We start from the raw sequence: 24,154 nt of genomic DNA on the forward strand, positions 1-24,154 counted from the left end.
AGGACGGATACAAGGGTTCGACCCGCTATGAGCCACGTCCTGCAGGGTGGATGAATGGCTTGGAGGACGGATACGAGACCGTGGTGGAAGGCGGGAAGAGCGGGACTATCAGGGAAATCGGAAGAGAAAACTCCCAGTACAAGGACCTGGGCATGACCTCGGGGATGACGACTGCACAGCATTCAAGATGCATTCGGAATTATGGGATTTGGGACAAAACTCGCATACAAACGGCGGCACGCAAGGCATTATAGCAATGACGAGAAAGAGTAAATAAGATCAATCATGCGCCTGTATTCACACGTCTCGTGACAGACTTACCCAATTCGCAGACTGTGTGTCGTGTACGACTAGTCCTGTGCGTTACGCCACGTCGAGAGGCGAATTCTCAATACTGATGCTTCCGTGTCCGTTGTAAGGAGACCGAACGTCTGTAGCAGACCTCCAGATGATAAGCAGCGGTTGACAGATGCACGCCAGTATCTCCACTTAGACGCTGAAGCCGAAATCCCTCGGCGAGCAGGTAAACAGAATCTTACTGGCATTCACCGTCACCATATACATTCTCAAGCCATCGAGTCAAGTCCTCAATGGGCGACGGGGTTCACATATTGGCAAGTTAGCCAATCCCTTATTTTCGTCAGGTCCCTGCTTCAAGCGTACAGTAGCAGGCACGATGAATCGTTGATATTGGCTATATAGTGCAACAGCGTATATGTATTCTGGGAAGTTGTTGTACATTGGTGCGATGTGAGAAGGTAAGGAAACGAAACAACAAAAAAAGGGACAAGAGAGTGAGCGGCAGGTTCAGGGTCTGCATGTTCACTCTTGCAACAACGAGGGTATTGATTGGAGCAATTATAGAGAGAGAGAGAGAGAGAGAGAGAGAGAGAGAAGGAATAGGAAAGGAAAATGTCGCTGGGACAGTGAAGAATATGGGCAAGTCACCCCTGAAGCCAGAAAAGTTGGTTTCTGGAGTGTGTGATATCTTCTTCAGAGGCGAAGCCAGTCCCGACCTTGGCCGCGGAGGTAAAGGCTTTCGGGCCGAGACGCATCCTCAGCAGTCCAGAGGGTGTGGCCGGAAAAGTTTACAAGACCAACAGTTGCGGGATCAGCGCCGGCTTCGATGGCGGCAATCTGGTGACGGATTTCGGCTCTGCGGCTTTTAGGGATGAGGGCGCGAACGCGTTTCCGACGCAAACGCTGAGACTCGATGTCGTCCAGTCTGTTCTCAATGGAAGGTGCCATGTCGAGCTTCTGGTTTGTGGGCATGGCACGGGTCCACAAGAAACCTTGTGTATCAGCCTTCGAGGAAGGCTGGAGCCAGAGGGATGTTGTTGGGAGAAGCGGTTCAGACTGAACCGATTCCTCGACCCTCCCACTCTGAGTCGTCCCAGCTGTATGTGTACCAGATGTCAAGGCATCCGTAAGAGCCATGTCCCATTCTGCAGCGGTGATGTCTGGGCGGCGAGGGCGGCTTGCGTGGATGGTCTGATCAGAGGAATCATCTCCATGTGCTGGTGTTGCGGCTGCTTGAGGTTGCTGGTGTTGGCGTGTCTGTCCAGCAACGACAGCAAAGAGGAGCTCAGTGTCCCAGTCAGCGCTCGTGGTCTTGGTACTTCGGCGTAAGCGAGTCTTTGGAGGCTCAACTTTGTCGGAGACTTCGGCGAGCGTCGGTGTCTTGATGTCCGGGGAGAGCTCAAGCGTACCGTGATCGTCTGCACTTTCTTCAAGCGCCGTCGGTTGCTCGGGTTCTTGAAAACCAGGGAAGCCGTCTTTCAGCAGACTGCTACTAGTGATGCTGCTGGAGTCCATAGATGAGGATAGCCCAATCGATTCCGTGGGTGACACGGATTCGGAGGCAATGCTACTACGACGTGATGGAGAGTACTGGCCTCGAGACTCTTTGCTAGCAAAGGACAACCAGTTGTACTCGTCAGACGCGTCGCTTTCTTGCTTCCAGAGCGTTGAGGAGCTCAATATCGCAAGAGGCTCTTCGTTGACACGGGCTTTGTGGGGTGTTTCTAGAGCAGCGGGCGCAGCTGAGGTCGTGCGAAAGCTGGTTCGAAGCTGGCCAGACTGATAAAGTCCAATGGGGTTATGGCTAGCATTCACAGTTGGAGCGACCCAGAGGAAGGGACCAGCAGCAGGGCTGCTGCCTTTCTGGACGTTAGAGGCAGAAGTGATCCAAAAGATGTCAGCATGTTTGGCTCTGGCTGGACGGCCTTGGCTCCAGAGGAGGGTAGAAGGTGGAATCTCGGACACGGCTTCGACTACCTGGCGTGGCTTGCGGACTAGTTCCAGAGCTGCAGGCGATGCGGACGTTGTTCGGAAGTCTTGACGGAAAGCGCTCGCGTCAAAGAGGCCCCGAACGGCCTTCTCAGCACGCTGCGAAGGCGCTACCCACAGCGAACAACTGGTTGTCGCTCTGGGGTACACGTTTTCGACAGCCTCAATGATGGAAGACTGGCCGCCATTTATGTCCTCAAGCTTAGCTTTGTCGACTGCTTGTGGCATGGAAGCGGCGAGCACCCATATCTGTTCAGACTCGGTCTGGAGAGGCGCCGTCCAAAGACTCGAAGAAGTTAGGAGCTCGACCGGACGCTCCTCTGCAGAGCGTGGCTTTCGACGAAGCCCTTTTGCGGCAGGCTCTGCCGTTGTTGTACGGTACTCCGAGCGGACATGGCTTGGGCTATACAGACCATGTGGCTTTTCGGTCATGACTGTGACCATTGCAGTCCACAATGGCTCTATCGGGGAACTGGCTGATCTTGAAGTAGGTGCAGAAGCGAGCTTTGGGGCAGCCCACAACATTGATGCTGGGGCCTTGACAGGAGAGCTCGGTGAGGACCATAGTTGCGTGCTTTGGATCACCGCGGCTTCAACTGTCTCGGGCTTACTGCGCAGAAGAGGTTCCGTCGTTGGCAGGTAACGTTCCCATGTTGCATCGTCCACCTCCGGCAGCCCCAGTTCTCGGGAGACAGCAGGTCCCTCCCGAGTCTCGGTCCAGAGGCCTGTAGCCCGAGGTAGAGAAGGCGACTCGTCGCCATCAAGTGCGATCGAGATTGAGTCGTAGCTAACGTTGGAGTCATACTGGTTATCGAACGGGCGCTTATCAATGTCTTCTTCGAACCCGAGCGGCTCAAAGAAGAATTCCTCAATTGAGGGCTGAGGCTCTGGGTGTGGCTGCGGCAGGAGGCTGTTCTTCGATGGGACCTGGTCCGATTTGAGGAGGCTGGCAATTTCCCAGAGGGTGCTTTCGTCAAAGTCCACATCGTCGTCGTTATCGTCGTCGCTCCCCTCTTGGTTGTAAGCACTGCCATCCTCATCATACTCGGGCACCGCCTCTTCCACGTCCTCGTCGTCCTCTTGATAGTCATAATCATCGTCACTGGAGGAATCCATGTCATCCTCCTCATCATAGTCGTCGAAGAAAGAAGCAGAGTACTCCTCAGCCTCCAGTTGCTTCGCACGTGCCTCTAGAACAGCTTGAATGGCAGGTCCTCCGCTTGACATGGTCCCTGGCATGGCCGTGAACATGGTGGGCCGCATTTGGATGGTAGCTGTATCGGATCGCTCACCCCAAGGAAACTGAAAAATACCGAGAGTGCCACGCTTGTTGGGCATCTCTTTGGGACTTTCTATAATGTCCGGCAGAAGGGTGACATGTTTGTTCTTTCTGGGCGGACGCTGCGTGACCGGCCGGGGTTTGACTTGTTGGGCGGCGAGAACGGGGAGAGGGGATCCTCGCCAGAGACCAACCGTTACCGAGTGTGGCTTCGCGGCGAAAGAGTTGCGACGGTTCCACAAGCGAGTGCTCTCGATCTCCAGGGTGCCCGTGGTCTTGCGGACAGCAGGACGGACTGAAAGACAAGGAAGATCCTCCGGGGCGACAGGTGCCCTGACCCGTTCGTGCGCAACCCACAAGTGGTTGCTGATAAACGCAGGGGCTTCAGGTGGTGTCGGCTTCCACAACTTCGCGCAAGGTGCGTTTTTTCTTGACAGCACCGCTTTGGCACGGCTGTGGAAGTCACGCCCTTCATCTGCAGACTCATCGGTATCCGGTGGAGTAGGGCTACCGAGATGAGCCTTCGGCATAGACACCGACAGGAAGTTGAGAAACGGCTTCGTTGTAGTGAGATCGGCAGCATTCTCTGCATACTCATACTCGGCATCCGCAAGTTTCTGCTGCCATCGGCTTTGCGGACGACTCTCTCCAGCAGTTGAAGAAGTTGTGTCGCTAATACTGTCCCTGGAAGGCCTTACTGAGTTCTGGAGGCGAGCACGTCTAGAGGCACGTCGATCTGCCGCAATCGAGGATGACTGTGAGTGTCTAGACTGGGTTCCCCTGCTGATCTTCTCAACCTCGGATTGTCGACTTGACCTGGTTTCAGCAGTCGAAACAGAATCCCTGCTAAACCCATTCTGCATATCATGCCACTGAGATTCCTGCTGACCCATCTCTTGTTCCAGTCTTTCGAGTAGACGCAGCCTCTCACTTTCGTCTTGCATTGGATCCCTATCCATCTCCTCAAGTTGTTTCAGCTGTTGCTGAATGACTTTGTAGGCCTCCTGCGGAGAATCTAGTGGAGATGGTTCAGCAGCCACTAGGACCGAATTCTTGCTGGTAGAGTTCAGAAGCAGCGGTGTTGGTGGAGGCATTCTCCGCGACACCACCCTCTCCTTTCTGGTGGAAAATGTGGTACACTGCTCGCCCAAACGATGATGCCACCGGTGATTCAAGTTATTCGAGCTATCCGGGTACTGTTGGTCGTCGAACCACGAGGCTGTAGCCATGCTCATGTCATGCTCCATCGATGAATCGAGCATAATCGTCATGACCTCTTTACCGTCGTTCTGGTCAAGCATGGAGACGTTTCGCGGTTCTTGCCCAGAGTCAGGGTTCTGGATGTAGGTCGACACGGGAACTTGTCTAGCCTGCTTGATGTTGACGGCCGCAACGGGCGAGTGGATGGAACCCCAGTTTGTCGTCGTCTCCTCGTCACGGGTGCGGGCATCACTGATCACTGACATTCTGGCGCCAGTGACCGGAATCACAGGGGATGACCGACGTCTTGCTCCATCATGCGACACCTCGGACAGCGGCCTCTCCGGCATGATAGGAATCCAGGAGTCATGGACGTCATCTGCCGCTACTCTTTCTGTGGTTGTGTAAGTATCAACGCTGAACTTGGAGGTGTAGCGGGTGTCAGGCTTGTGCACAGGCTCATCCTCAATCTCGAAAATGCTCCGGGTTCGAAGCGATGTCCGCTGCGAGGAAGCGATGGACCTTTTGGACAGAGCCCGCTGTGCAACTTCCGCACCCGATCCTTCGTCGGTGGACTTGAGCTTCTCCATGGCGTAGGCGGCAGGTAGGGGGGGTAAGTCAGGAATCGAGCCCCTCAGACCATTGACGGTAGTGTTAGCACTCCGGGGCGCTCCAGGGAAGAAAAGGTCCATCTTCTCGTCAAAGGTCATGCTTCGTGTGTCATTTGGCAGCGGTCGCAAAGGCTGTCCTGCACTCTTGGGTAAGGGCGGTAGGGCGGGCAACTGGGTCGGGCTACCCGGTGTCGATCGTAGGATGGACTTTCGACTGGCAATGGAGCCCCCAGATCTGTTTCTTACATGTCCCCTCGGCGACTGTTCTGACGGGAAAAGTTGACGGTCGCTCTCCTGTTGTCTGGGTATAGGCCGCGGCCTGTGAACGACTGACTCTCTTCCCTTACCCAAGTCAAGCGAGGGGTCGTCGGGCCTGACATTGGCGGTGACGAGCAGCTTACCAGCAGCTCCGTCGATGATGCTTTGTACCGCAGCGGGATTATTGTATTGAATCTGGTTCATGAACAGAACGGTTGGCTGGGATTCGCCGTCCTGGACGGCAGTTTTCATGCCTTGGGCTCGAGGGTTGGAGGGAAGACCGACGGTTCCACGTCTCTGCAGTGGAGGAAGAGGCTGGGGCGTTTCGGAAGAAGAGTTTTTGTCTCTCTGAGCTTGCTGTGGTGAGGTTCCCGGAAGATTTCGAGCCGCCATAGCCTGCATTCTCGACGGCCTGATGGTATCTCGTACTGAGGTCTGCTTCGGCCATGTGGAGGGCAGCTCCGGTCGAGGTGGAGAGCCCGTTTGCTTGCCGGGCGATGGCGATGCAAATGATGTTTGAGAAGACGAGATGCTGGGGACAGCTGTCTGTTGGCTTGACGAACTTTCCAGAGATCTCCGAGGGGGCAGCTGTTTCTCCTCCAGGGTCCTATGTTGTACGTGGGCAGCCTGGAGTGACGCGCCAGACGGCAACTGATCTTCCTCTGCAGCCACAGAAAGTTCGTTGGGCGATTGTCGTGGGGATCTTCGACGGAGCGAATCGATACCTGGCGAAGTTTGGCTGGATGTGACGGTCGCGCTGGGCATTAGTCTATTTGGCTCGTCAGACAACCGGGGCTCAGTGCTGTCCTGCGATGTCCGGCCTATCTCCTTGCGCCTCATCTTGCTCTGAGATCTCCTGATGGCTTCCTCAGCGGTGAGGCCTGGGGGCCGAGGGGCTGCACGCTGCGCGATCAAGGCCGTGGGCTCCTGCAGAGCAGCAAGGTTCCGTCGCTCCTTCTCATTTCTGGCGGCCGTGGCGAGATCGATGGTAGCAATCTTGTTGAAAGGACTGTCCTCGCCTACGTTTTGCAGGATAGGGTGAGAGATGATAAGCTTCCCCGCGGTTGTGCCACCGGTGGTAGCATCGCCCCTGGGTCTCTGGTACTGTGCTCGGGAGTTTCCTTCAGACGATTGTCGTTCTTGCCAAGCCATGGCACCGACGGCAACACCCGCAAAGCCGGCTCCGGCAGCTCCATTCCCGGCATTGAAAGCGCGCGTGGCTGTAATCGAGGTTGTCGTGCCAGTCTTCAGATCTTCATATCGGTTGGGGGGGAAGTTTGACTCAGAAGAAGATAGGTCGCGAGATTGTGAGGTAGGATCTTGGAAGTCGTCGGGCAAGGAGGCAGAGTTTTGGGGCAAACCAGATGCGTGAGCCTTGGTGAGAACCAGAGGCCCTAGAAAAGCGGCAACGAGGGCTATCCTGTGTTAGCAGTGATTTATCTCGCGATGAGACATATGTGGAGCGTTATACCGAGTAGAAGACTGAGGGCTGCCGCAGGCAGAGCTGTACGCCAGATGATATCGATCGTCGGAATGCCGAGAAACAACGGGACACTCGCCCCTGTCCACAAAGCGAGCCCAACAAGGAGCATCAGAACAGCTCTGGCGCGCTGATGGCCGGGGCGCTTCTCGCGGTAGTCTCGAACCAGTCCGGTCTTGAAAGCGCGGAGGACGAAAAGGGCGAGAATGACAGCGTCTGTGGCGCCGACAGCGATACCAATGGCGGTCATGTTGTTCGATGGCTGGCAGACGGGCAGGACTTGAGTCCGCTGAAATGCGACAAAGACGACTCCGACAAGCAGGCGAATGACAAGGAGGGCCTGGGGGATGAAGGTGTCGGATGACGGCTTGAGACCACTGTTGATGGCCCATAGCAGGTACTGCTCAAGGGCAAGGCGCGCGATCTGGTCGAAGGAGGAAGCGAAAGTGACGGCGACTTGACATCCCAAAGACGAGGAAGGGTCGATGAGGGTCGCGATGAAGTCGATCTGGGCCCAGAGGGCGGCACCAGCAAGGAATGTGATGAGGACCAGCCTCAGGCCGTCCCGGAATACTTTGGTGCCCTGCCCCTGGATACAAAGATAAAGAGCGGCGGAGGCCGAGTTGAAGACGATGCCACTGCGCGTAACACAAGGTTAGCTGATCACATCCCCGAATCGCACCCTCATCCCCCATGGTTCTCGTGGCGTTGTTTCTATTCGGCATGGATGATGAAGTGCATGGCGGCGTTGACTGACAAGGTAAAGGCAGCGCTCAAGGCCTGACTGGTGGCAGGGAACGACATTGTTGAGAAAAAGCGCCGGGGCGGCGAACGGAACCGGCCGGTGACGAAGGGAAAGCCCCAATCAATAGGGAAAGGAAGAAGTGAAGGCTAGTAAAAAAGAAAAGCGACCATGTTGGCGATACTGACGTTACACGATAAGCATGACGGCACGCGAACGATGGACGCAGGAAAGTCAGCTCGATCGACACCTTCCGCAACCAGTAGGCAAGATGGACGAGATGGAGGAGTAGAAAGTTCGGCCTGCAAGCGACAGCAACAGGACAAAGAAAGCACAGGGCGGACAGACGCTCGGTCGAGCCTACGGAGTGTGTCTCCGGGGCTCACTGGTGGGAGGGACGCAGGGTGGGAATAGAACAAGCACAGCATCGAGCATCGAGCATCAAACGACCCCAGTCTCAAGACAACGTTGAGGCACCAGAGGACTTGAGAGATGACCGGGCCTTTCATTGGCCATGGTTGGGCTGACAGGGCTCGAGGGCCTCCTAAAGGCGTGGCGCCGAGTGTGGGTGTTTCACCCTTGAAACTGACAGCGTCAGACCTCGTGGGTCATGGGTCGACAGTCGTGAGCTTTTTCCGTCTCTTTTGGGTTATCAGATGAGATGCAACGACAAAATAGAGTAAAGCATTGCGATCGATGGATGGTCGACCATGTTGCATTCCGTGATCCGTGTCATGGAGAAGGACTAATGAAGAAGCTCTGGTCGAACGACGTGCAGCTATAACCAGACGTTTTGGAAAGCCGCTTCCTTGCCCCTGCTTTCTTACCTAAGGTACCTAGGTAGGTAGGTACTACTAGTAGGCAGGCAAGCGGATTGCCGAAACAAAGTTGAGTCGACGTAATGTCCAGGTCCCTAGAGTCCCTGAAACTGAACAGTAGCTGAACAGAAGTGCCCTCCCGTACGGCATGCTGATTGATATGCTGCTTATAGGGATTTCATGTCTGCCATTTTTTTGTTCCCTTGCAATCCACCTGGTAGGGAGGACGGGAAAATAGCAAGGGAAAGCGATGCCGTTGTGAAACACCCCAAGTCCGAAGCACGTGCTTGGGCACGTCAGCACGCTTCGTACAGTGTCCAGTGGGGTGCAGTCAACCTAAAGGCACTGTCCGACGGAAGCCAGCGGCGTTCGGCACAAAATGCGGGGGCCCCGGAGCCCGGCATGACGAACCCGGGCCGGTCACTCACAGCACAGCATCCTCAGCCCTTGAACTATATCTGCCCTGCACCCATCCTTCATACTGACAGACCTGTAACCTTTCCCTTCAGGTCCAACCTTTCCTTCCAGCTACCCAGACAAGAGCGCAGTCGTTGTGATCCCGTCACACAATTACACATCTCACCATGCCGCGCGCTGAGCTCGAGTACCCCAAACGGCCCCTCGGCACCGTGAACCGGTACAGCCCACGAGGTGAGTCACCCAGCATGGCACCCTCACCAGGAGCAGAGTCAACTCATCATTGCCCACAGCCTCATACTCCCTCAGAGTCATCCACAGCATCGTCAACACGTGCCCCACGCTTCATGTTTCCTTCAGCTCCCCCGACTCGCCCTTCCCGGCCGTCCTTCCCATGATCGGTCAGATGGGCTCGTTCGACCGCCCCTCCTCCGACGAGGGCGACGTGCTCGATCTCTACCTCCATGGCTACGTCTCCTCCCGCGTGATGAACCTGACCCGCCGTCCCGCGACCGATGACTCACCCTCGGGCTTGCCTGTCACCGTCGCCGCCACCCACGTCGACGGCCTCGTCCTCGCGCTGACCCCCAACTCCCACAGCTACAACTACCGCTCCGCCGTCCTCTTCGGCCACGCGACCCTGGTCGAGGCCGATGACGAGAAGCTGTACGCCATGGAGCTCATCACCGACAGCGTCGTCGCCAGCCGCTGGCAGAACAGCAGGATCCCCCCCAACAAGGCCGAGATGAGCTCAACGAGCGTCCTCAAGGTCCGCATCGCTACCGGCAGCGCCAAGATCCGCTCCGGTCCCCCGGGGGACGAGAAGCACGACATGGAGAACCCGGCGGTCGTCAGCAACGTCTGGACGGGCGTCGTGCCCGTGCACATGTCGCTAGGAGCTCCCATCCCGGGGCCGTACAATGCCGTGGACAAGGTGCCTGTCTACCTGGAGGAGTACATCAAGAGCATGAACGAAATCGGGGTGGATCATTCGGTCAAGGCTGCAGAAGCCTCTGCAAAGCCGGGAAAGAAACCCGTTGACGATTAAGTAGAGGCAAGCATGACAGGGCACAGCAGACCGCCAAGGAAGCAAGAAGGGAGGCAAGGGAAGGCGAGTAATATGTTTGTGCTTCTAGCCATTGATGATTCGACAGCCACGGGCGGTGGGTGATCGCTCAGAAACAGCTTTGTGCAGAAACCAGCAAATTATAGAATGGGGGTCTCATGCTGTCAGCCTTGAGCCCATCACCACAGTTCCCAGATCTTGGGGTCCAGCACCGTACGCATGACCTCCCAATGACCCAGTGCGCTCTTCTGGTGCCACTGCGCCAGCTTAGCCGTGTCGTTGTTCCTGAGGATGCCGTCCTCGGCGCCGAGTTTGAAGTTGGCGTCCAACACCTCGTGTTGCGGCATCATATACGCTCGCCGAGACCTGCTGCCCAGATAGTCGCTCTCTGTAGGCCTCCTGAACGTGATGTCACCAGAAGTCTTCTTGCAGAAGATGACCATGTTGGTGAAATCCTTCTTGTCCTTTGCCAAAGTCTCTTCGTCGGGAGCGGCCGACTCACGGAAGATGCGACACGAAGGGAACACCTCCCGGATAGTGTTGACGATGATCCTAGGAGCTGGGTGAACAAAGTCGCCGGCGTAGTTCTCAGATCGGTCAGCATGTGTGTTTGGGGGCCAGACGGCGGGTTTCATCACTCACAATGGCGATCACGCCGTCAGGTTTCAGTAAGGAGCTCAGTCCCTGGAGGAACTCCAGGGTGAAAAGGGGGATGGGCTCGGCGCCGCCGGTGAACACATCATGAACAATGTAATCGTACTGAGCTTCCGCATTGTTGACAAGAGAAGCCGTGTAGCTGACGGCATCGTCGATAACCGCCGTGTGGTTCTTGGGCAGTTGGAAATACTTGGAAGCGAACTCGTGAACCACTGGATCAATCTCCACGACAGTCGTATCAATGCCATGCGCGACGAGAGCCGCTGGCGTCGTTCCAATACCCAGGCCGCTGGTTTACATTAGCGTGGACTATGACATGCGGCCAAGAGAGACCTACATGACGAGAGCTTTGGCTTCATTGTCAGGAACGGGGCTTGTAACCTCAACAAGTCGGGTGGCCTCGAGCATAACAAAAACGCCATAGATGGGCTCAGCCACACGAGGATCCGTAGGCCTGACCTTCATCCATTCACCTCCAAGGAGCGAGTGATCACAGCGCATGACGCGGAACCCCTTGTCAAGGCTCTCGATGACGGAAATGTAGCCGGTCAGTGACTCCCTGCGGTCCAGAAGGATCCAATTGTCAGCCTGCAGCGTGTAGTTGAGGCCCACAGTGGCAGCAGGGGACATGACATGGTAGTTGTGCATGGCTGTGTGGTACAGCGCTGGCAGGGACACCACGATTAGGTTCGAGGGCGCGAACAAGGCATATGCAGCGCCCAGCAGAAGCTCAAGCCCGATTCGCGTCGTGAAAAAGGCTTGCCCGATGAATGCCTGAATCACGCCGTCCGTGAGGTTCTCAAAAAGCTTGAGGATCAGCCACGATGCGATGCCTGGTCCGGCCTCGGCGAAGAATTGGGGCAGGAAAGAGAGATCAGCATCCTCCAACATTGTGGCGACGGTGGCGGCGGATATGGCGACCAGGGGAAACAAAGTGAGCAGTTCAGTCACAAGCGGCCCATAGTGTGCTGTGAAGGTGTTGCTCCAGCCGAAAAGGAAGAATTGGATCGTGGGGATCCACATGGCAATGACGGGCAGGAGATGGGCGGGTTTGATGGGCAGTGCGCGGTTGAGCCAGATGTTTCCAGACCATCCGGCAAACGCTGCGCCCATGATGACCTTGGAATGCCATACTGACGATGGGATCGGTCCATAGACTGGCGAAAGAGTCAGGTAAGACACGTTGGAGTAGGCAGCCACAAGGATGAGCAGAGTAGTCGTCTTGAAATAGAGGGCGAGCTGCTTGAGGATCCAGGACTCTCCCGAGTCCTTCTGGGCTTTCGAGGCGAGACTCTTGAGCTCATTCTCGAATTGCTCGGGGCTCGCAGGCTGAGGCGTGAGATCGTCAACCTTTCCGGTCTTTCGTTTGGAGGCCATGTCGAACGTGGTGCTGTCGATGAGGTGCAGTGACGTCGGAGGGGAAAGTACGGTTCTGTCAGGCTCCGGGTCTACAGGAAGAGAACGCACCGACCGACACGCGTAGAGGGAAACGATGGCCAGGAATACAAGAGAAGAAAATAGACCTTCCAACAGCCGGCTGCTGAAGTTCAAAGAGAAAAACGTGATGGCAAAGCCAAGAAACTGCTTTGTCAAGTCAAGTCCCAGATGTGGTACGGTGGATGAGCGTCGTTTGAGAACGGGGACACGTGCTCACTCGCTGATCACTGGTGGTTCTCAACGCAGCACCAGTTGCACCAGGTCCGTGCCCGATCTGGCGAAGGACCCCTGGTTTGAGCACTTGGGCCCCACTCTCTCCTGGCCACTCTGGTCCAAAGTCACGACAGGAAATGAAAGGCTGCTCTTGGCGAATCAATTTTTTAACATTTGCATTGCGAATAGCTGCGGGGATAGAAAGTGAGCTCGCGCTCAGTCTATACAAGATGCCATCGTTGCCTTGCGGAATGGCTTAACCCCCCCCCCCCCCCCCCCCCACGCCAAACCCCCCCTTCTCCCGCGAACCTCACCCCCAGTGCTTACACCAGATGAGAAGAGTCCATACAGGTTGTATCTTCTCAACCGGCAGGGATGGCCACATGGTGAGCCATACAGGATGCCATCGTTGCCCTGCGGACAAGCGTCTCCCGCTTGACCCCTTGAGCAGAACATGTTCCGCTCAGATCTTGACGCCCTCGATGATGGGCCTGGCCTCCTCGCTCCTCCACCAGCTGACGCCCTCCTTGCCGGGATACGTGTACTGGTCCATGCTCTCGGGCTTCATCTCGACGCTGTAGCCGGCCTCGGTGGGCGTCTGGTAGTAGCCGTCCTTGATGACCGAGGGGTGGAGGAAGTGCTCATGAAGGTGGTCGACGTACTCGAGCACAGAGAGCTTGCCGCTAACGACAACGTAGTCGATGGTGCTGAGGTGCTGGGTGTACTCGGGCAGGCCGACACCGCCGGAGTGGGGCACGATGGGCACGTTGAACTTCTTGGCCATCAGGAGAACGGCGAGGACTTCGTTCACACCGCCCATGCGGCAAGCGTCGATCTGGCACACGTCAATGGCTCCAGCCATGAGGAGCTGCTTGAAGACGACACGGTTCTGGCACATCTCGCCCGTGGCGACACCAATGTTGTAGGGCTTAAGGGCCTCGCGGACGGCCTTGTGGCCGAGAATGTCGTCGGGAGAGGTGGGCTCCTCGATGAACCAGGGCTTGAACTCCTTGAGCTCCTTCATGTAGGCAATGGCCTCGGGCACCGACCAGACCTGGTTGGCGTCGACCATGAGAATGTTGCCCTTGTCGTACCCAATCACGTCGCGCGCAATGGTCAGCCTCTTCTTGTCCTGCTCAACGTTGCTACCGACCTTGAGCTTGAAATGTCTGTAACCCTTGCTCAGGGTCTCCTGCAGCAAGCCCTTCATCTTGTCCTCTCCGTAGCCGAGCCAGCCGGCGCTGGTGGTGTAGGCGGGGACGGCGCGGTTGTTCTCGGCATCCTTGATGCGCTGGGCCTTGCCGCCCTCTTGCTCCTTGAGGAGGGCGATGGCCTCCTCGGGCGTGATGGCGTCGGTGATGTAGCGGAAGTCGATGCACTGGACAAACTCCTCTGGGGACATGTCGGCGACGATGCGCCAGACGGGCTTGCCGAGGACCTTAGCCCAAAGATCCCAGATGGCGTTGACAACGGAGCCAAGAGCCAGGTGAATGACACCCTTCTCAGGGCCAATCCATCGTAGCTGGCTGTCGTTGACCAGGTACCTCCAGGTCTCGCCCCAGTTGGCGACCAGAGATGAAAGAGTCCTGCCCTTGATGCGGTCGCCGAGGTAGTCAATTGCTGTGCAGACGATGTCGTTGCCGCGACCAATTGTGAAGGTCTGTTAAGGAAGATTGTCAGTCAGGGAATCCGGAGCGATGCGGGACAAGCAATAAGAATGTCGAGACGACGGGAGCACTCACCATGCCGTGGCCGCTGTACTCGGAGTCAGTCTCGAGGACACAGTAGGCGGCGGAGTAGTCGCCGGCAGCGTTCATGGCATCGGATCCGGTCTTGTCGAGCGAGGTAGGGAACCTCACATCGCGGGTGCTCCACCCGGTGATGGTGATTTCTTGGGCCATATTGGCAGTCGTGTGGTGGGGAAGAGGGGAAGGAGAGGGCGTGAAGGAGGTGTGTGATGATAGACAGACAAAGATGACAATGGCCCAAAGTGAGGCGTGGGCGAGTGAAGTTATATATACCTTGCGTGCCTACTTTTTCATCCTCGTTCTGCTCGCCCACTGCAAACTCACCCCGCGTCTAGAGATCGGCTCGTCAGGGTGCTTTACCCCGAGCCAGGACGCGCCATGCGGAACGGCAGGGATCAGCAAGGGGCCACGGCTACGTGACGGCACCTTGGAGCGTGCCAATTGATGCTGCATGGAATAGAGGGGGAGGGGTAATCAGGAGGGGTCGAAGTGGGGATTAGTGGGCAGGACGGTCCTGGCGACCTCGAGAGTGGTGAGGTAGACGCTTGTCCGTGCCGGGTCCGGCTGCTACCATCGGGAAAAGGTTTTGATTGATGGAGAAATTATCCGTCGGCTGCTGAGATGGACAGGGCGTTCGGGGCGCTAGGGGGGTGCGAGACGCGACGGATACAGTCGAGTGGGAGGGACAAATTATCGCATTGCGCTCATTGCGCTACCTACCCAAGCCATGGTCTAGCACCTCAGCCCGATGGCCTGGAACCCACGACGCGCGGAGTCGATGCCGCTCGTGTACGCCATGTTGTTTTGTCTCCCGACCGTCTTCCCATGCCGACGCCTTTTTTTTTTCTGGTCGTCTGATCAAGATGCCTGACAGACAAGTCGTTGTCACAACAGGATCGAAGCCGGGAGGCCGAACCAAGGGCCATTCGGGACTATCTTTAGGACGCGATGAATGTGTGAGCCATTTGTGTTGCTTCCTCCTCCCTCCGTCGCCCGTCTCGCCCAACGGCATTCTATATGCATATTATTCAACATCGAATGCTCAACATAGGTAAAATGGGTACTGAAGAAATCGAATGACGAGATACTGTTGTGCAGCCGTGGGCCAAGAGTTACTGGCGGAAAAGGTTAACGGCGAGAAATAAATTGACCTGTTGCCGGTGTGCCGGTCGGAGAAATGTGCCGAGGAGCATGCATCGACCCTAGCTATGCCCAACAGGAAAGGAGCTGTCTGAAGGACAGTGACTATAAAGCGTCACGGGGGACGAACACTCTTCTAGAAGCCATATCGAAGCTTTGGTTTCCAATACTCCATACGGCCGGCCGGCTGTGAAGGTGAGCGTCCTTGCTGAGGCGCTATGTGGGAAGTTGACAGTGGAGAACCGCCAGCCAGGGGAGGCAATGCGCCGGGCCAGGTACCGATAATTGGCATCCGTACTGGGTCCTGAATATCTTTGGCCTGGCCCAATCGTCATAAACCATCTGGGGAGGGCGATACCCAGATGTGCCAAGCAAGGCCAGGCTCGCAATTGACAGTGCTGCTTGGTTCGAGCCACGTGACGAGATGGAAAACAATGACGTGGGCCTCAAGCCCCCTGGCGTCCAGCTTGACAGGCTGCGTGGCTTGAAGGTTGCAGTCTGCAGGCCAAAACCTGGCCAAGATGAACCCTGTCAACTTTCATCCACCACCATCATTCGTTGTGGTCATTCCACATGCACGCCCGCCCTGATTGCTTTCGTCCTCCCAGGGAAGCTGTCCTGCAAGCCTTACCTTTCCCATTTCGAACGAGGTGCACAAGTGTGCCGGCTCCCATTAACTACCTATTGCCCTTCAACTGTGCAGGCCCATCCACAGTAGGGTGGATGTAGGAAGAAGCATTATACCCCGCCGCATGCACAGCCATGTAGAGTTGGCTTTGCGAAATGGTGAGGTGAGCCGAGTTGGCTGACACCAGGGCCTTGCAGGGCGAATCCTGTTTTCATCATCCCTGGACCCAAGACCCTTCCCCAGACTGTAGTACACGTCGACGAACGTCATAGGTCGCCGTCTGCTTCACATGTCGCCAGTCTCGTTTATAATGCCAAAACCTCCACAATGGCGCAAAGACCATTGCCCTGCCGTCGTTAACACCCCGTATCACCATGTCAGCGGCTCAGCTATCCACGCGTACCAGTTCGTCTGCTCAGCGATCATCGATGGATCGCACACGCATTTCCACAAACCACTCAGCTGCACCATCACCCTCGCCGGGTCTCCAGCAGGCCAAGCCCGAGAAAATGAGAAAGAGACTCCAAAAGAACCCTTCCCGGCGGTCGGCCTCCAGTAACCTGTCGTTGAGTTTCAAGGCTGGTGCCAATCCTGTGGTACAGCAGACGATACAACCCATCGCTTCGTCTCCCCGCGTGCCGCCAGATCTGAGTGATGCCAAATGGCAAGAGTACCTACGGCGGAGTGGCATGTTGGCGATGGACTCATCGTCACCGTTGCCAGGACTTAGTCCTCTTCAGGAACGAGCCGATGCCAGCAACGTCGAGCAGACACCGACGATCATACCGGAATTCAAACATCTCGCTGTTAACAACACACCTCCTCGGCCGCTTCTTAATAGCTTTGGTGTCAATTCTCCGACCTCTTCAACTTCGACGGCTTCCAGTGTCAGGCGTCAGGCAAAGACCCCGGTCACGTCCATCGGCCAGCTGGAGGCAGGCTCATTCGGGCGGCACTCCACCGAAGCCAGCAAAGCCACGAGCGTTGACCTCATCGCGGCCCAGTATCAAGCTCTCCTCGAACCCAGTGATACGGATTCCATATACACGGACTGTTACTCGGACCCTCCGCCACGCTCCGAACGACGACTGACATCGTCGGGAACGAGGCGGCAACACAGCTCGGAGGAAGTCCCACCGCAGAATGCCATTGCCGTCCCACCAACGCGTCGAAACACACAGGCCCATTCGCCCACCTCGGACGACGGCACTCTGGTCGGCTTTGACGAGGAGGCGATCTACTTTAAGCCCTTGTCATTCTCGCCAGGACCGCCTTCCGTACTGCACCATCGAGTGTCGACAATGTTGCGACGATCCGTGCCGCAAGGGAACTTTGGGCTTCAGCTTTGCGTCGACCTCTTGACACGTGAGCTGGCGACAGCCATGCTTGATCGCCCTGGAGGCAGCCCCGACGCACCTGCGCTGCAAATCCTCGTCATGATTGAGGCTTATGAGAGGTTGCGCAACCAGGTGCTCGAGATGGGCTTACAACACGACGAGCTCCAGGGTGTCGAAACCATGTTCGACACATGGCTAGGCGCATTGTATTCCCTTCATGATTCCCTGTCTGGGGAGTCTTGGTCCCGAAGCGATACCTCGTCTTTGCCTTAATCGAAGCTTGGCGATCAAAGTTAAAACGCGAAAACGCTAAATCTGTAATATATGACGTTGGTAGACCACGACTTTGATACCATAACAATTTTAATCAACTCTTGGGTGTCTAAACAGAGAATAGCCCTTTTGTGGATGGCGAAATACCTTATTGGTGTGATTGAGTGATAGTACACAACCCCAGGCTTGATGCCTGACTGGGAGAGTAAGATCAGCCTAATGAGCTGATCCTTAACAATCAAATATCGTAGGCGCGATGGTTTGCATACCTAGGTAAGGCATGTGTGATGGTACATGGCGGCTTGAATCACCAATGCACGGACCAGCCGATTGTGAGCGTGACAGATCTACATGATTGGAGACGCAATCAAGCTATGACGCATGTTGTCGAACACCCGAGTCACCAACGTGACGGTTGCATGTCAGTCCATTCGAAGGCTGACCTCTGAAGCATAGCTTCATGCCGACAGCCGAGGGTTGACCGCGTTTCCGTCTCGAAGCAATGGCTGCCGACGACGACTTTGGGGCTGACGCCGACTTCCTGGCGGCGCTCGCAGCGTCCGACTCGAGCAGTTCACGGCCGCACGCGCCGCCGCCGCCACCGAAACCAGAGGCAGCACGACAACAAGGCGCGCCCAGGATCCAGCAACCGACACCTCAGAGACTCGACAAAGCACCGCCGGCGAGTGCGTCGGCCTCTGGCGGCAAAGTGGTGCAGCCGACGCCACAGGCGCTGCCAAAGCGGTCTTCTGGTTCTGCGATCCAGGTGTCGCCCCGCCAGAGGGGAAACCCGGTCCTCGCGTCTCTACGGTCGCTCCCGTGGGAATATAGCGATATTCCAGCCGACTTTGTGCTCGGCTTGACCACCTGTGCGCTCTTCCTGAGGTACGGACACCGACCAACCTCCCACTACTGCTGTCCTAGCTGCTGACAAGTCTGTGCTGCAGCCTGAAATACCACCGCCTGCACCCCGAATACATTTATCAACGGATACGAAACCTGCAAGGAAAATACAACCTGCGCATCATCCTTGCCATGGTCGACATCCCAAACCACGAGGACTCCCTGCGCGAACTGTCCAAGACTTCGCTGGTCAGCAACGTGACTGTCATATTGTGCTGGTCCGCCGCCGAGGCCGCCCGCTATCTCGAGCTGTACAAGTCATACGAGCACGCCAATTTCAGCGCCATTCGCGGCCAGCAGTCGTCCAGCTACGCGGAGAAGCTCGTCGACTTTGTGACTGTGCCCAGGAGCGTGAACAAGGCGGATGCCATTGCGCTCGTGAGTACGTTTGGCAGTCTGAAAGACGCTGTCAACGCCGACGCCGAGCAGATTGGCGTCATTGCTGGGTGGGGAACAATCAAGGTGAACAAGTGGATCGCTGCGGTTGACGAGCCGTTCAGGGCCAAGAAGGCTGCCAAGCGCAAGCTCGTCCATGACGAGAGCACAGAGGACGGGACGCCATCGCGACTCGACCAGGCTCGTTCCCTTGGGCGTGTCCCTCTGCGCGAGATGTCTTCGATGGGTGGCGCGTCCGCAGACACCCCGCCCACCGAGGCTGTTCCTAGTGGCGAAGCATCCGCAAGGAAGAAATCAGGGACCCAGCGGCCTGCTGTCGCAGCCGACGAAGACGATGAGGATGCAATGATCGCCGCTGCCATTGAGGAGTCAAAAATCACGGCGAGAGCAGAGGCTTCACAGAGAATTGAGCCCTCCCAGAGAACAGAGTCTGCGGCCAGCAGCCGTGCGCCAGACGAGCTCACTGATGGCATAGCAGCGGCGCTGGCAAGGTTACGTGACGGCGGATGACGCGACTTGTGAGTAGGGACAAAACAGATATACAAGTGGCTCGTGGCCTGCAGGCCATGGTCCGACATGCCCATGAACGCAACGTAACGAGTACAATGTAATAGAAATCAGATCTGATAGGATTTCGCTGATGTAGAATAGGGTGACAATGTCTCAACAGCACTACTGAGGATTGACGTCAGGAGACGCTTAGCATGATGTTCTGGGCGGCACTGCTAGGCTGCCAATGAGGGCTCCTTCGCAATGTTTCACGTGGTCTATGGTATTGGAGAATAAGTAGCATTAAGCAGTGTGGTATGGGCTTTGTGCCTCCCCTGTAGACACGATGAGCCGGATCCAGCGCTGGCGAAGAGATGAGTTTTGTCTATGTATGTGTGTGTGTGTGAGAGAGAGAGAGAGAGAGAGAGAGAGAGAGAGAGAGGGATCAAGTGATGGATGTCCTAGGCGCCGCCATCGCGCTTGGCGTACTCTTCTTCCATGGCCTCCTCATAAAGTCGGTCAGCCTCTTTTTCGGCGTCCGTCTTGGGACGCGGCGTTCCTGCGCCTGTGTTCACTCCAGCTCCTGAAGCGATGAGAGTTGTGTGCCGTTCGGTTGTCGTGGCTCCGTGCCCGTTACCAGTGGTGCCTGACTCAGTGTCTTTGGCCGGGCTGTTGTCGAGCGGGAGTCCCATGATGAAGGATGTATATGGGCGGATGACGAATGTTGCTTCAGGGTCCTTTCTCGATGGTGTGTCAACTTTATCTTTGCTGTCTTGAAACAGAATTGAAGGCCCGGGTTTGGTCGACACCTTTTGTATTACGCAAATGGCTTGGATGGTAATATGTAGAAGGCCGTGGATCTCTGCCTGGGTGGCGACCTTGTTGGAGGCCTACAGGTACAGACCTCAGGCGCGAAAGAGGGGCGAACCGAATGGAGTCAGTCCCTTATTAGACCCCTAAATTGCTGTAGTCACACTGACTACGGGGGCAAGAAGACCCAAAGCTGGCCGTTTCCCTTTTCGACGGCCATTGACCAATCACAGCTCGTATAATGCTGATTACCGCCGTTGACCTATCCCTCAACACCGACATCCACCTCTACTGTGCTTTTTGTAAAGCAAGGGAAGCAAGGTCAATAAACTTGAAGACGGATCCTGCAGAATATCCTTCCGATTCTTCTATTGACTCTATAAAGCTTCTGGTAACCTTCCCCCCTCTCGTTCCAGTACAATCCCACTTGATCATCACGAAGACGACAGCACACGTAAACGTCGCTCGCCCTCTATCTTCCTTCTCTTTCTAGTCATTCTAGCTCTCTGTCATACACACACATACAGTCAACACACCATGTCGATCGTGGCAGTCAAGAATCTCATATTCGGCCGCTCGAAGCGCCGTGGCTCTAGCAGCGCCGCGTCGGACGACACAGCCGTTGACAACACCGACCCTGAGCGTCAACCTCTGCTCACAACCACCAAGTCCAAGACATCCTCCTTTGAGCAGCAGGAGCCAACACGGCCATTCCGCCTCGATGCTCGCATCATCTCAGATGCCACCATTGGCCTCTCAGACGGACTTACCGTCCCCTTCGCCCTGACGGCGGGTCTCTCCGCCCTCGGCCAGACCAAGGTCGTCGTCTACGGCGGCCTCGCCGAGCTCATCGCCGGCGCCATCTCCATGGGCCTTGGCGGCTACCTCGGAGCCAAGAGCGAAGCGTAAGTCTCAAAGTTCCTCTCTGTTCCCCCACACTCGCCCTCCTTTCATTACCCCAATCACAAAACATAACAGCTCCAACTAACACATACCCAACAGCGCCTCGTACAGGGAAACCAGGGCCGAGTGCGTCCGCAGCATCGAGCAAGACGGCGACCACGTCCGTGCCGCCGTGCTCGAAGTCTTTGAGCCCTACGACCTGCCCGCCCAGACCCTAGACGACCTCTCTGCCCACCTCGCCCGCTCGCCGCGCCAGGTCGACTTCCTCATGCAGTTCCAGCACTGCGAGCAGGAGCCCGCCTCGAACCGCGCCGCCATCTCTGCCCTGACCATTGCCGCCGGCTACCTCTTTGGCGGCCTCATCCCGCTGTTCCCGTACTTCTTCGTCGGCGAGGGCCAGGTCGACCTCGCGCTGTGGATCTCCGTGGCCGTCATGGTCGTTGCGCTGTTTGCTTTTGGATACGTCAAGACGTGTGCCGTCAGTGGTTGGCACGGCGGCCGGTGTGTGTGGGAGGCCGTCAAGGGTGGTCTCGAGATGGTCGTCGTGGGCGGAGCCGCGGCTGGAGCGGCTATGGGACTGGTGAAGTTATTCGACGGCATGGCAAATGGAGGCACTACTGTTATCATGTAGTTCTGTATGGCTACGCGTGTGCGGGATCGTTGGCGGGCTGGCGTTCATAGGCGTAAGGAGGTATGCGGTCGGTACCGCAATGGAGGTTATCAGGTGTCATGATTCCACCTCACCTCGGGTTGGAGTACGGCGTACAGGATACTGAAGGAAAATTGGCCCCCCTTGGATCAGGGCGGATGCCACCCTTTGTATTTATCAAAGGAATTTTGCACGAAACACAACTCTACCAAGTCAAACAACGATTGAGGTGAACCCTCGGTGATGATTCCTGGAGCCTTGTTGACTTCGCTGTGGGTAATTATTAGTACAGTTGTGGGAGCGATTCCCCTCCTTATACAAACGCTCCTCCTACACACAATACACATAGTTTGGTTGCGTCAGGCAAGTGCGCGCAGCCTCAAGGGATGCGATTCAGAACAAACATGATCAGAACTCTCGGCTCTCTCCAATATCACACACATCGAACACACCCTTGGCGGGAAGACCCTGCCACTCCATAGCCTTCTGCAGCAATTTGGGCGGTTCGAGGACCTCCTCCATGGTCAGGGCCCAGGTGCCCCAGTGGATGCCCATGGCGCGCTGGCAACGTGTGTCGCGGAAGATCTCGACAGAGTCGTAGGGATTCGCGTGCATGCTCGAGAAGGCGACACGCGGGTAGTACGCGCCAATGGGAATCAGGCCGAGGTCAAACGGACCTCGGTGCTGACCGATCTGTTTGAACTGAGGGCAGGTGGGCAGAGCCTTGAACTCAGGGCTGTCGAGGTCCATGCCGTCCCGGGGCACCATACGGTAGCCCGTGTCGCCGCCGAACCAGACAGACCGACCGCCAGTCTTGACGGCCCAAGAGCACCAGAGGGTCGTGTCCGTGTCCCAGAGGGTGCGAGCCGAGGTGTGCTGGCAGGGGAGGCAGGAGATGGTGGCGCTGATCGTCTCGGGGCCGTCCGTCTTCTCGTTGGTCTTGTCAAGGGTCAGGGTCAGGTCAGCACTGTCCCACCAGTCGAGCTCGGTGACGTTCTTGAGGCCAGCTGACTTGAACCAGGACTCCAAGCCGAGGCCGACAAAGAAATGAGCTTTGGGGTTGTGCTTCTGCAGCTCAAGAACCGACGTGTGCGACAGGTGGTCGTAGTGGCTGTGGCTGATGACAACAGCATCGACGAAGGGGATATCGCTGAGCTCGCAAGGCTTTGGGGTAAAGCGTTTGGGGCCGAGGAAGGAGAAGGGCGAGCATCGATCCTCAAAAACGGGATCAAAAAGGACGCGGAGGCCGGATGGAAACTCGACGTAGTAACAGGCATGGCCTAGCCACGTCGCGCGCAGCTTGTCTGAAGCGTGCCGTGTTGGCAAGAATTTGGGCGGCACAACATTCACAGTAGGCGGAGACGTGTCCGGGGTTTTGAGATCGCCCTTGAGTGTCGGCCTGTGGAGAGGGGCGATGAGCAGGCTTATCGACGGACAATGGTGGGTAGGATCATGCTCACCAGACGATGTCTCTAACAGGGTTCAACTTTTGATATGAAGGGTGGGGGTTTTTAAAGTGCACAATGGATCCGTTCTTCGTGACATGGTGAGGCTTGGCGCGAGCATCTTCGGGTGTGTCGGTGGACTCCGGCAGCTTTGTGATGGAGGATGTGTAGGAGGCCACGGCCAGAGCGACGGCAGCCATGGGTGCAGAGGAACGGATCAGACCGTGGGAGGTGGATGGAGTAGCTTGGGCTTTGAATGAACGGAAGATACTTCGCAGCTTGCCGATTGACATGATGCAACGAGAAGGAGGCAATGGGACTGTGCAAGATCCGAAGGGGGACGGAAGAAATTATAGTGGTCAGCCATGCACCTTCTCTCGTGATGAAGAGGCAGAAAGGCAGGCAGGCAGGCAGGCAGGTCGATAGATCCACTACGCAATCAATGGTTGCCATGAGACTTTGACATGCCATGTGGACAGGGGTAGCTTCATGATGGGCCTGTGTCCAAGGTACATTCAAAGGCCAGTCGCACTCGCATCCGGCAGCAGAATGATCGAAAGCCGCCGTACCGCCGTGGACTTAATCGGACTCGGACTTACGTAGTGACCCACAAGCCTGCCTCAGGAGCTTGTCTGTTGAGGTACATGTAAGGCCTGGGCCTGAGCCTGGGAGCCTTGCCTTTAGTGTGCCTACAACGTGTAGTAGGTACCTAAGTAAGGTAAGTTTACCAAAATACCCAGCGCCCGGAGTCTACGGGCTTCGCCCCCACCTTCTCAGCATCCCTAACCCTCTGGCAGCAACAAACAGCGTTATGCTCCCCTCCCCCCCCGGCTGCAGGCTGACATATCAATGCCACTGGCAAGCTGACGGCATGCGTCAAGAGAAGAGAAATGCCACGACAGCCCTGAACTCGTCCCCCAGACCTGCCGAGAGTCTCTTGTACCGCTCTCCTTGCTTCCACAGTGG

General features: G+C 56.5%; 9 protein-coding genes across 9 annotated transcripts; 4 read left to right on the top strand and 5 right to left on the bottom strand.

The window, feature by feature from the left end:
* Window positions 1-993: 993 nt before the first annotated feature.
* Window positions 994-7,921, bottom strand: D7B24_002565 (uncharacterized protein; the record flags this gene model as incomplete). The annotated part of the gene is made up of 4 exons (XM_028636768.1): window positions 994-2,609; window positions 2,901-7,052; window positions 7,109-7,755; window positions 7,875-7,921. The coding sequence occupies 4 exons, from the start codon at window positions 7,919-7,921 to the stop codon at window positions 994-996; spliced, it is 6,462 nt and encodes a 2,153-aa protein (XP_028491145.1).
* A 1,340-nt stretch (window positions 7,922-9,261) lies between these two features.
* Window positions 9,262-10,142, top strand: D7B24_002566 (uncharacterized protein; the record flags this gene model as incomplete). Its single annotated transcript, XM_028636769.1, has 2 exons — window positions 9,262-9,328; window positions 9,388-10,142. The coding sequence occupies 2 exons, from the start codon at window positions 9,262-9,264 to the stop codon at window positions 10,140-10,142; spliced, it is 822 nt and encodes a 273-aa protein (XP_028491146.1).
* Window positions 10,143-10,339: 197 nt separating this feature from the next.
* On the bottom strand, window positions 10,340-12,194 carry D7B24_002567 (uncharacterized protein; the record flags this gene model as incomplete). The annotated part of the gene is made up of 3 exons (XM_028636770.1): window positions 10,340-10,747; window positions 10,803-11,106; window positions 11,155-12,194. 3 exons carry the CDS (start codon window positions 12,192-12,194, stop codon window positions 10,340-10,342), a joined length of 1,752 nt encoding a protein of 583 aa, XP_028491147.1.
* A 736-nt stretch (window positions 12,195-12,930) lies between these two features.
* On the bottom strand, window positions 12,931-14,368 carry LGD1 (L-galactonate dehydratase; the record flags this gene model as incomplete). Its single annotated transcript, XM_028636771.1, has 2 exons — window positions 12,931-14,127; window positions 14,210-14,368. 2 exons carry the CDS (start codon window positions 14,366-14,368, stop codon window positions 12,931-12,933), a joined length of 1,356 nt encoding a protein of 451 aa, XP_028491148.1.
* Window positions 14,369-16,411: 2,043 nt separating this feature from the next.
* On the top strand, window positions 16,412-17,593 carry D7B24_002569 (uncharacterized protein; the record flags this gene model as incomplete). The annotated part of the gene is made up of 1 exon (XM_028636772.1): window positions 16,412-17,593. One exon carries the CDS (start codon window positions 16,412-16,414, stop codon window positions 17,591-17,593), a length of 1,182 nt encoding a protein of 393 aa, XP_028491149.1.
* Window positions 17,594-18,095: 502 nt separating this feature from the next.
* RAD10 (ssDNA endonuclease and repair protein rad10) lies at window positions 18,096-19,402 on the top strand (the record flags this gene model as incomplete). The annotated part of the gene is made up of 2 exons (XM_028636773.1): window positions 18,096-18,478; window positions 18,541-19,402. The coding sequence occupies 2 exons, from the start codon at window positions 18,096-18,098 to the stop codon at window positions 19,400-19,402; spliced, it is 1,245 nt and encodes a 414-aa protein (XP_028491150.1).
* Window positions 19,403-19,842: 440 nt separating this feature from the next.
* On the bottom strand, window positions 19,843-20,073 carry D7B24_002571 (uncharacterized protein; the record flags this gene model as incomplete). The annotated part of the gene is made up of 1 exon (XM_028636774.1): window positions 19,843-20,073. The coding sequence occupies one exon, from the start codon at window positions 20,071-20,073 to the stop codon at window positions 19,843-19,845; it is 231 nt and encodes a 76-aa protein (XP_028491151.1).
* Window positions 20,074-20,728: 655 nt separating this feature from the next.
* Window positions 20,729-21,725, top strand: D7B24_002572 (uncharacterized protein; the record flags this gene model as incomplete). Its single annotated transcript, XM_028636775.1, has 2 exons — window positions 20,729-21,096; window positions 21,194-21,725. 2 exons carry the CDS (start codon window positions 20,729-20,731, stop codon window positions 21,723-21,725), a joined length of 900 nt encoding a protein of 299 aa, XP_028491152.1.
* A 426-nt stretch (window positions 21,726-22,151) lies between these two features.
* On the bottom strand, window positions 22,152-23,481 carry D7B24_002573 (uncharacterized protein; the record flags this gene model as incomplete). Its single annotated transcript, XM_028636776.1, has 2 exons — window positions 22,152-23,142; window positions 23,204-23,481. 2 exons carry the CDS (start codon window positions 23,479-23,481, stop codon window positions 22,152-22,154), a joined length of 1,269 nt encoding a protein of 422 aa, XP_028491153.1.
* Window positions 23,482-24,154: the final 673 nt, after the last annotated feature.

This window comes from Verticillium nonalfalfae, assembly GCF_003724135.2.
Source record: "Verticillium nonalfalfae strain VnAa140/NRRL 66861 chromosome Unknown scaffold_163, whole genome shotgun sequence".
Lineage (NCBI taxonomy): Eukaryota > Fungi > Ascomycota > Sordariomycetes > Glomerellales > Plectosphaerellaceae > Verticillium > Verticillium nonalfalfae.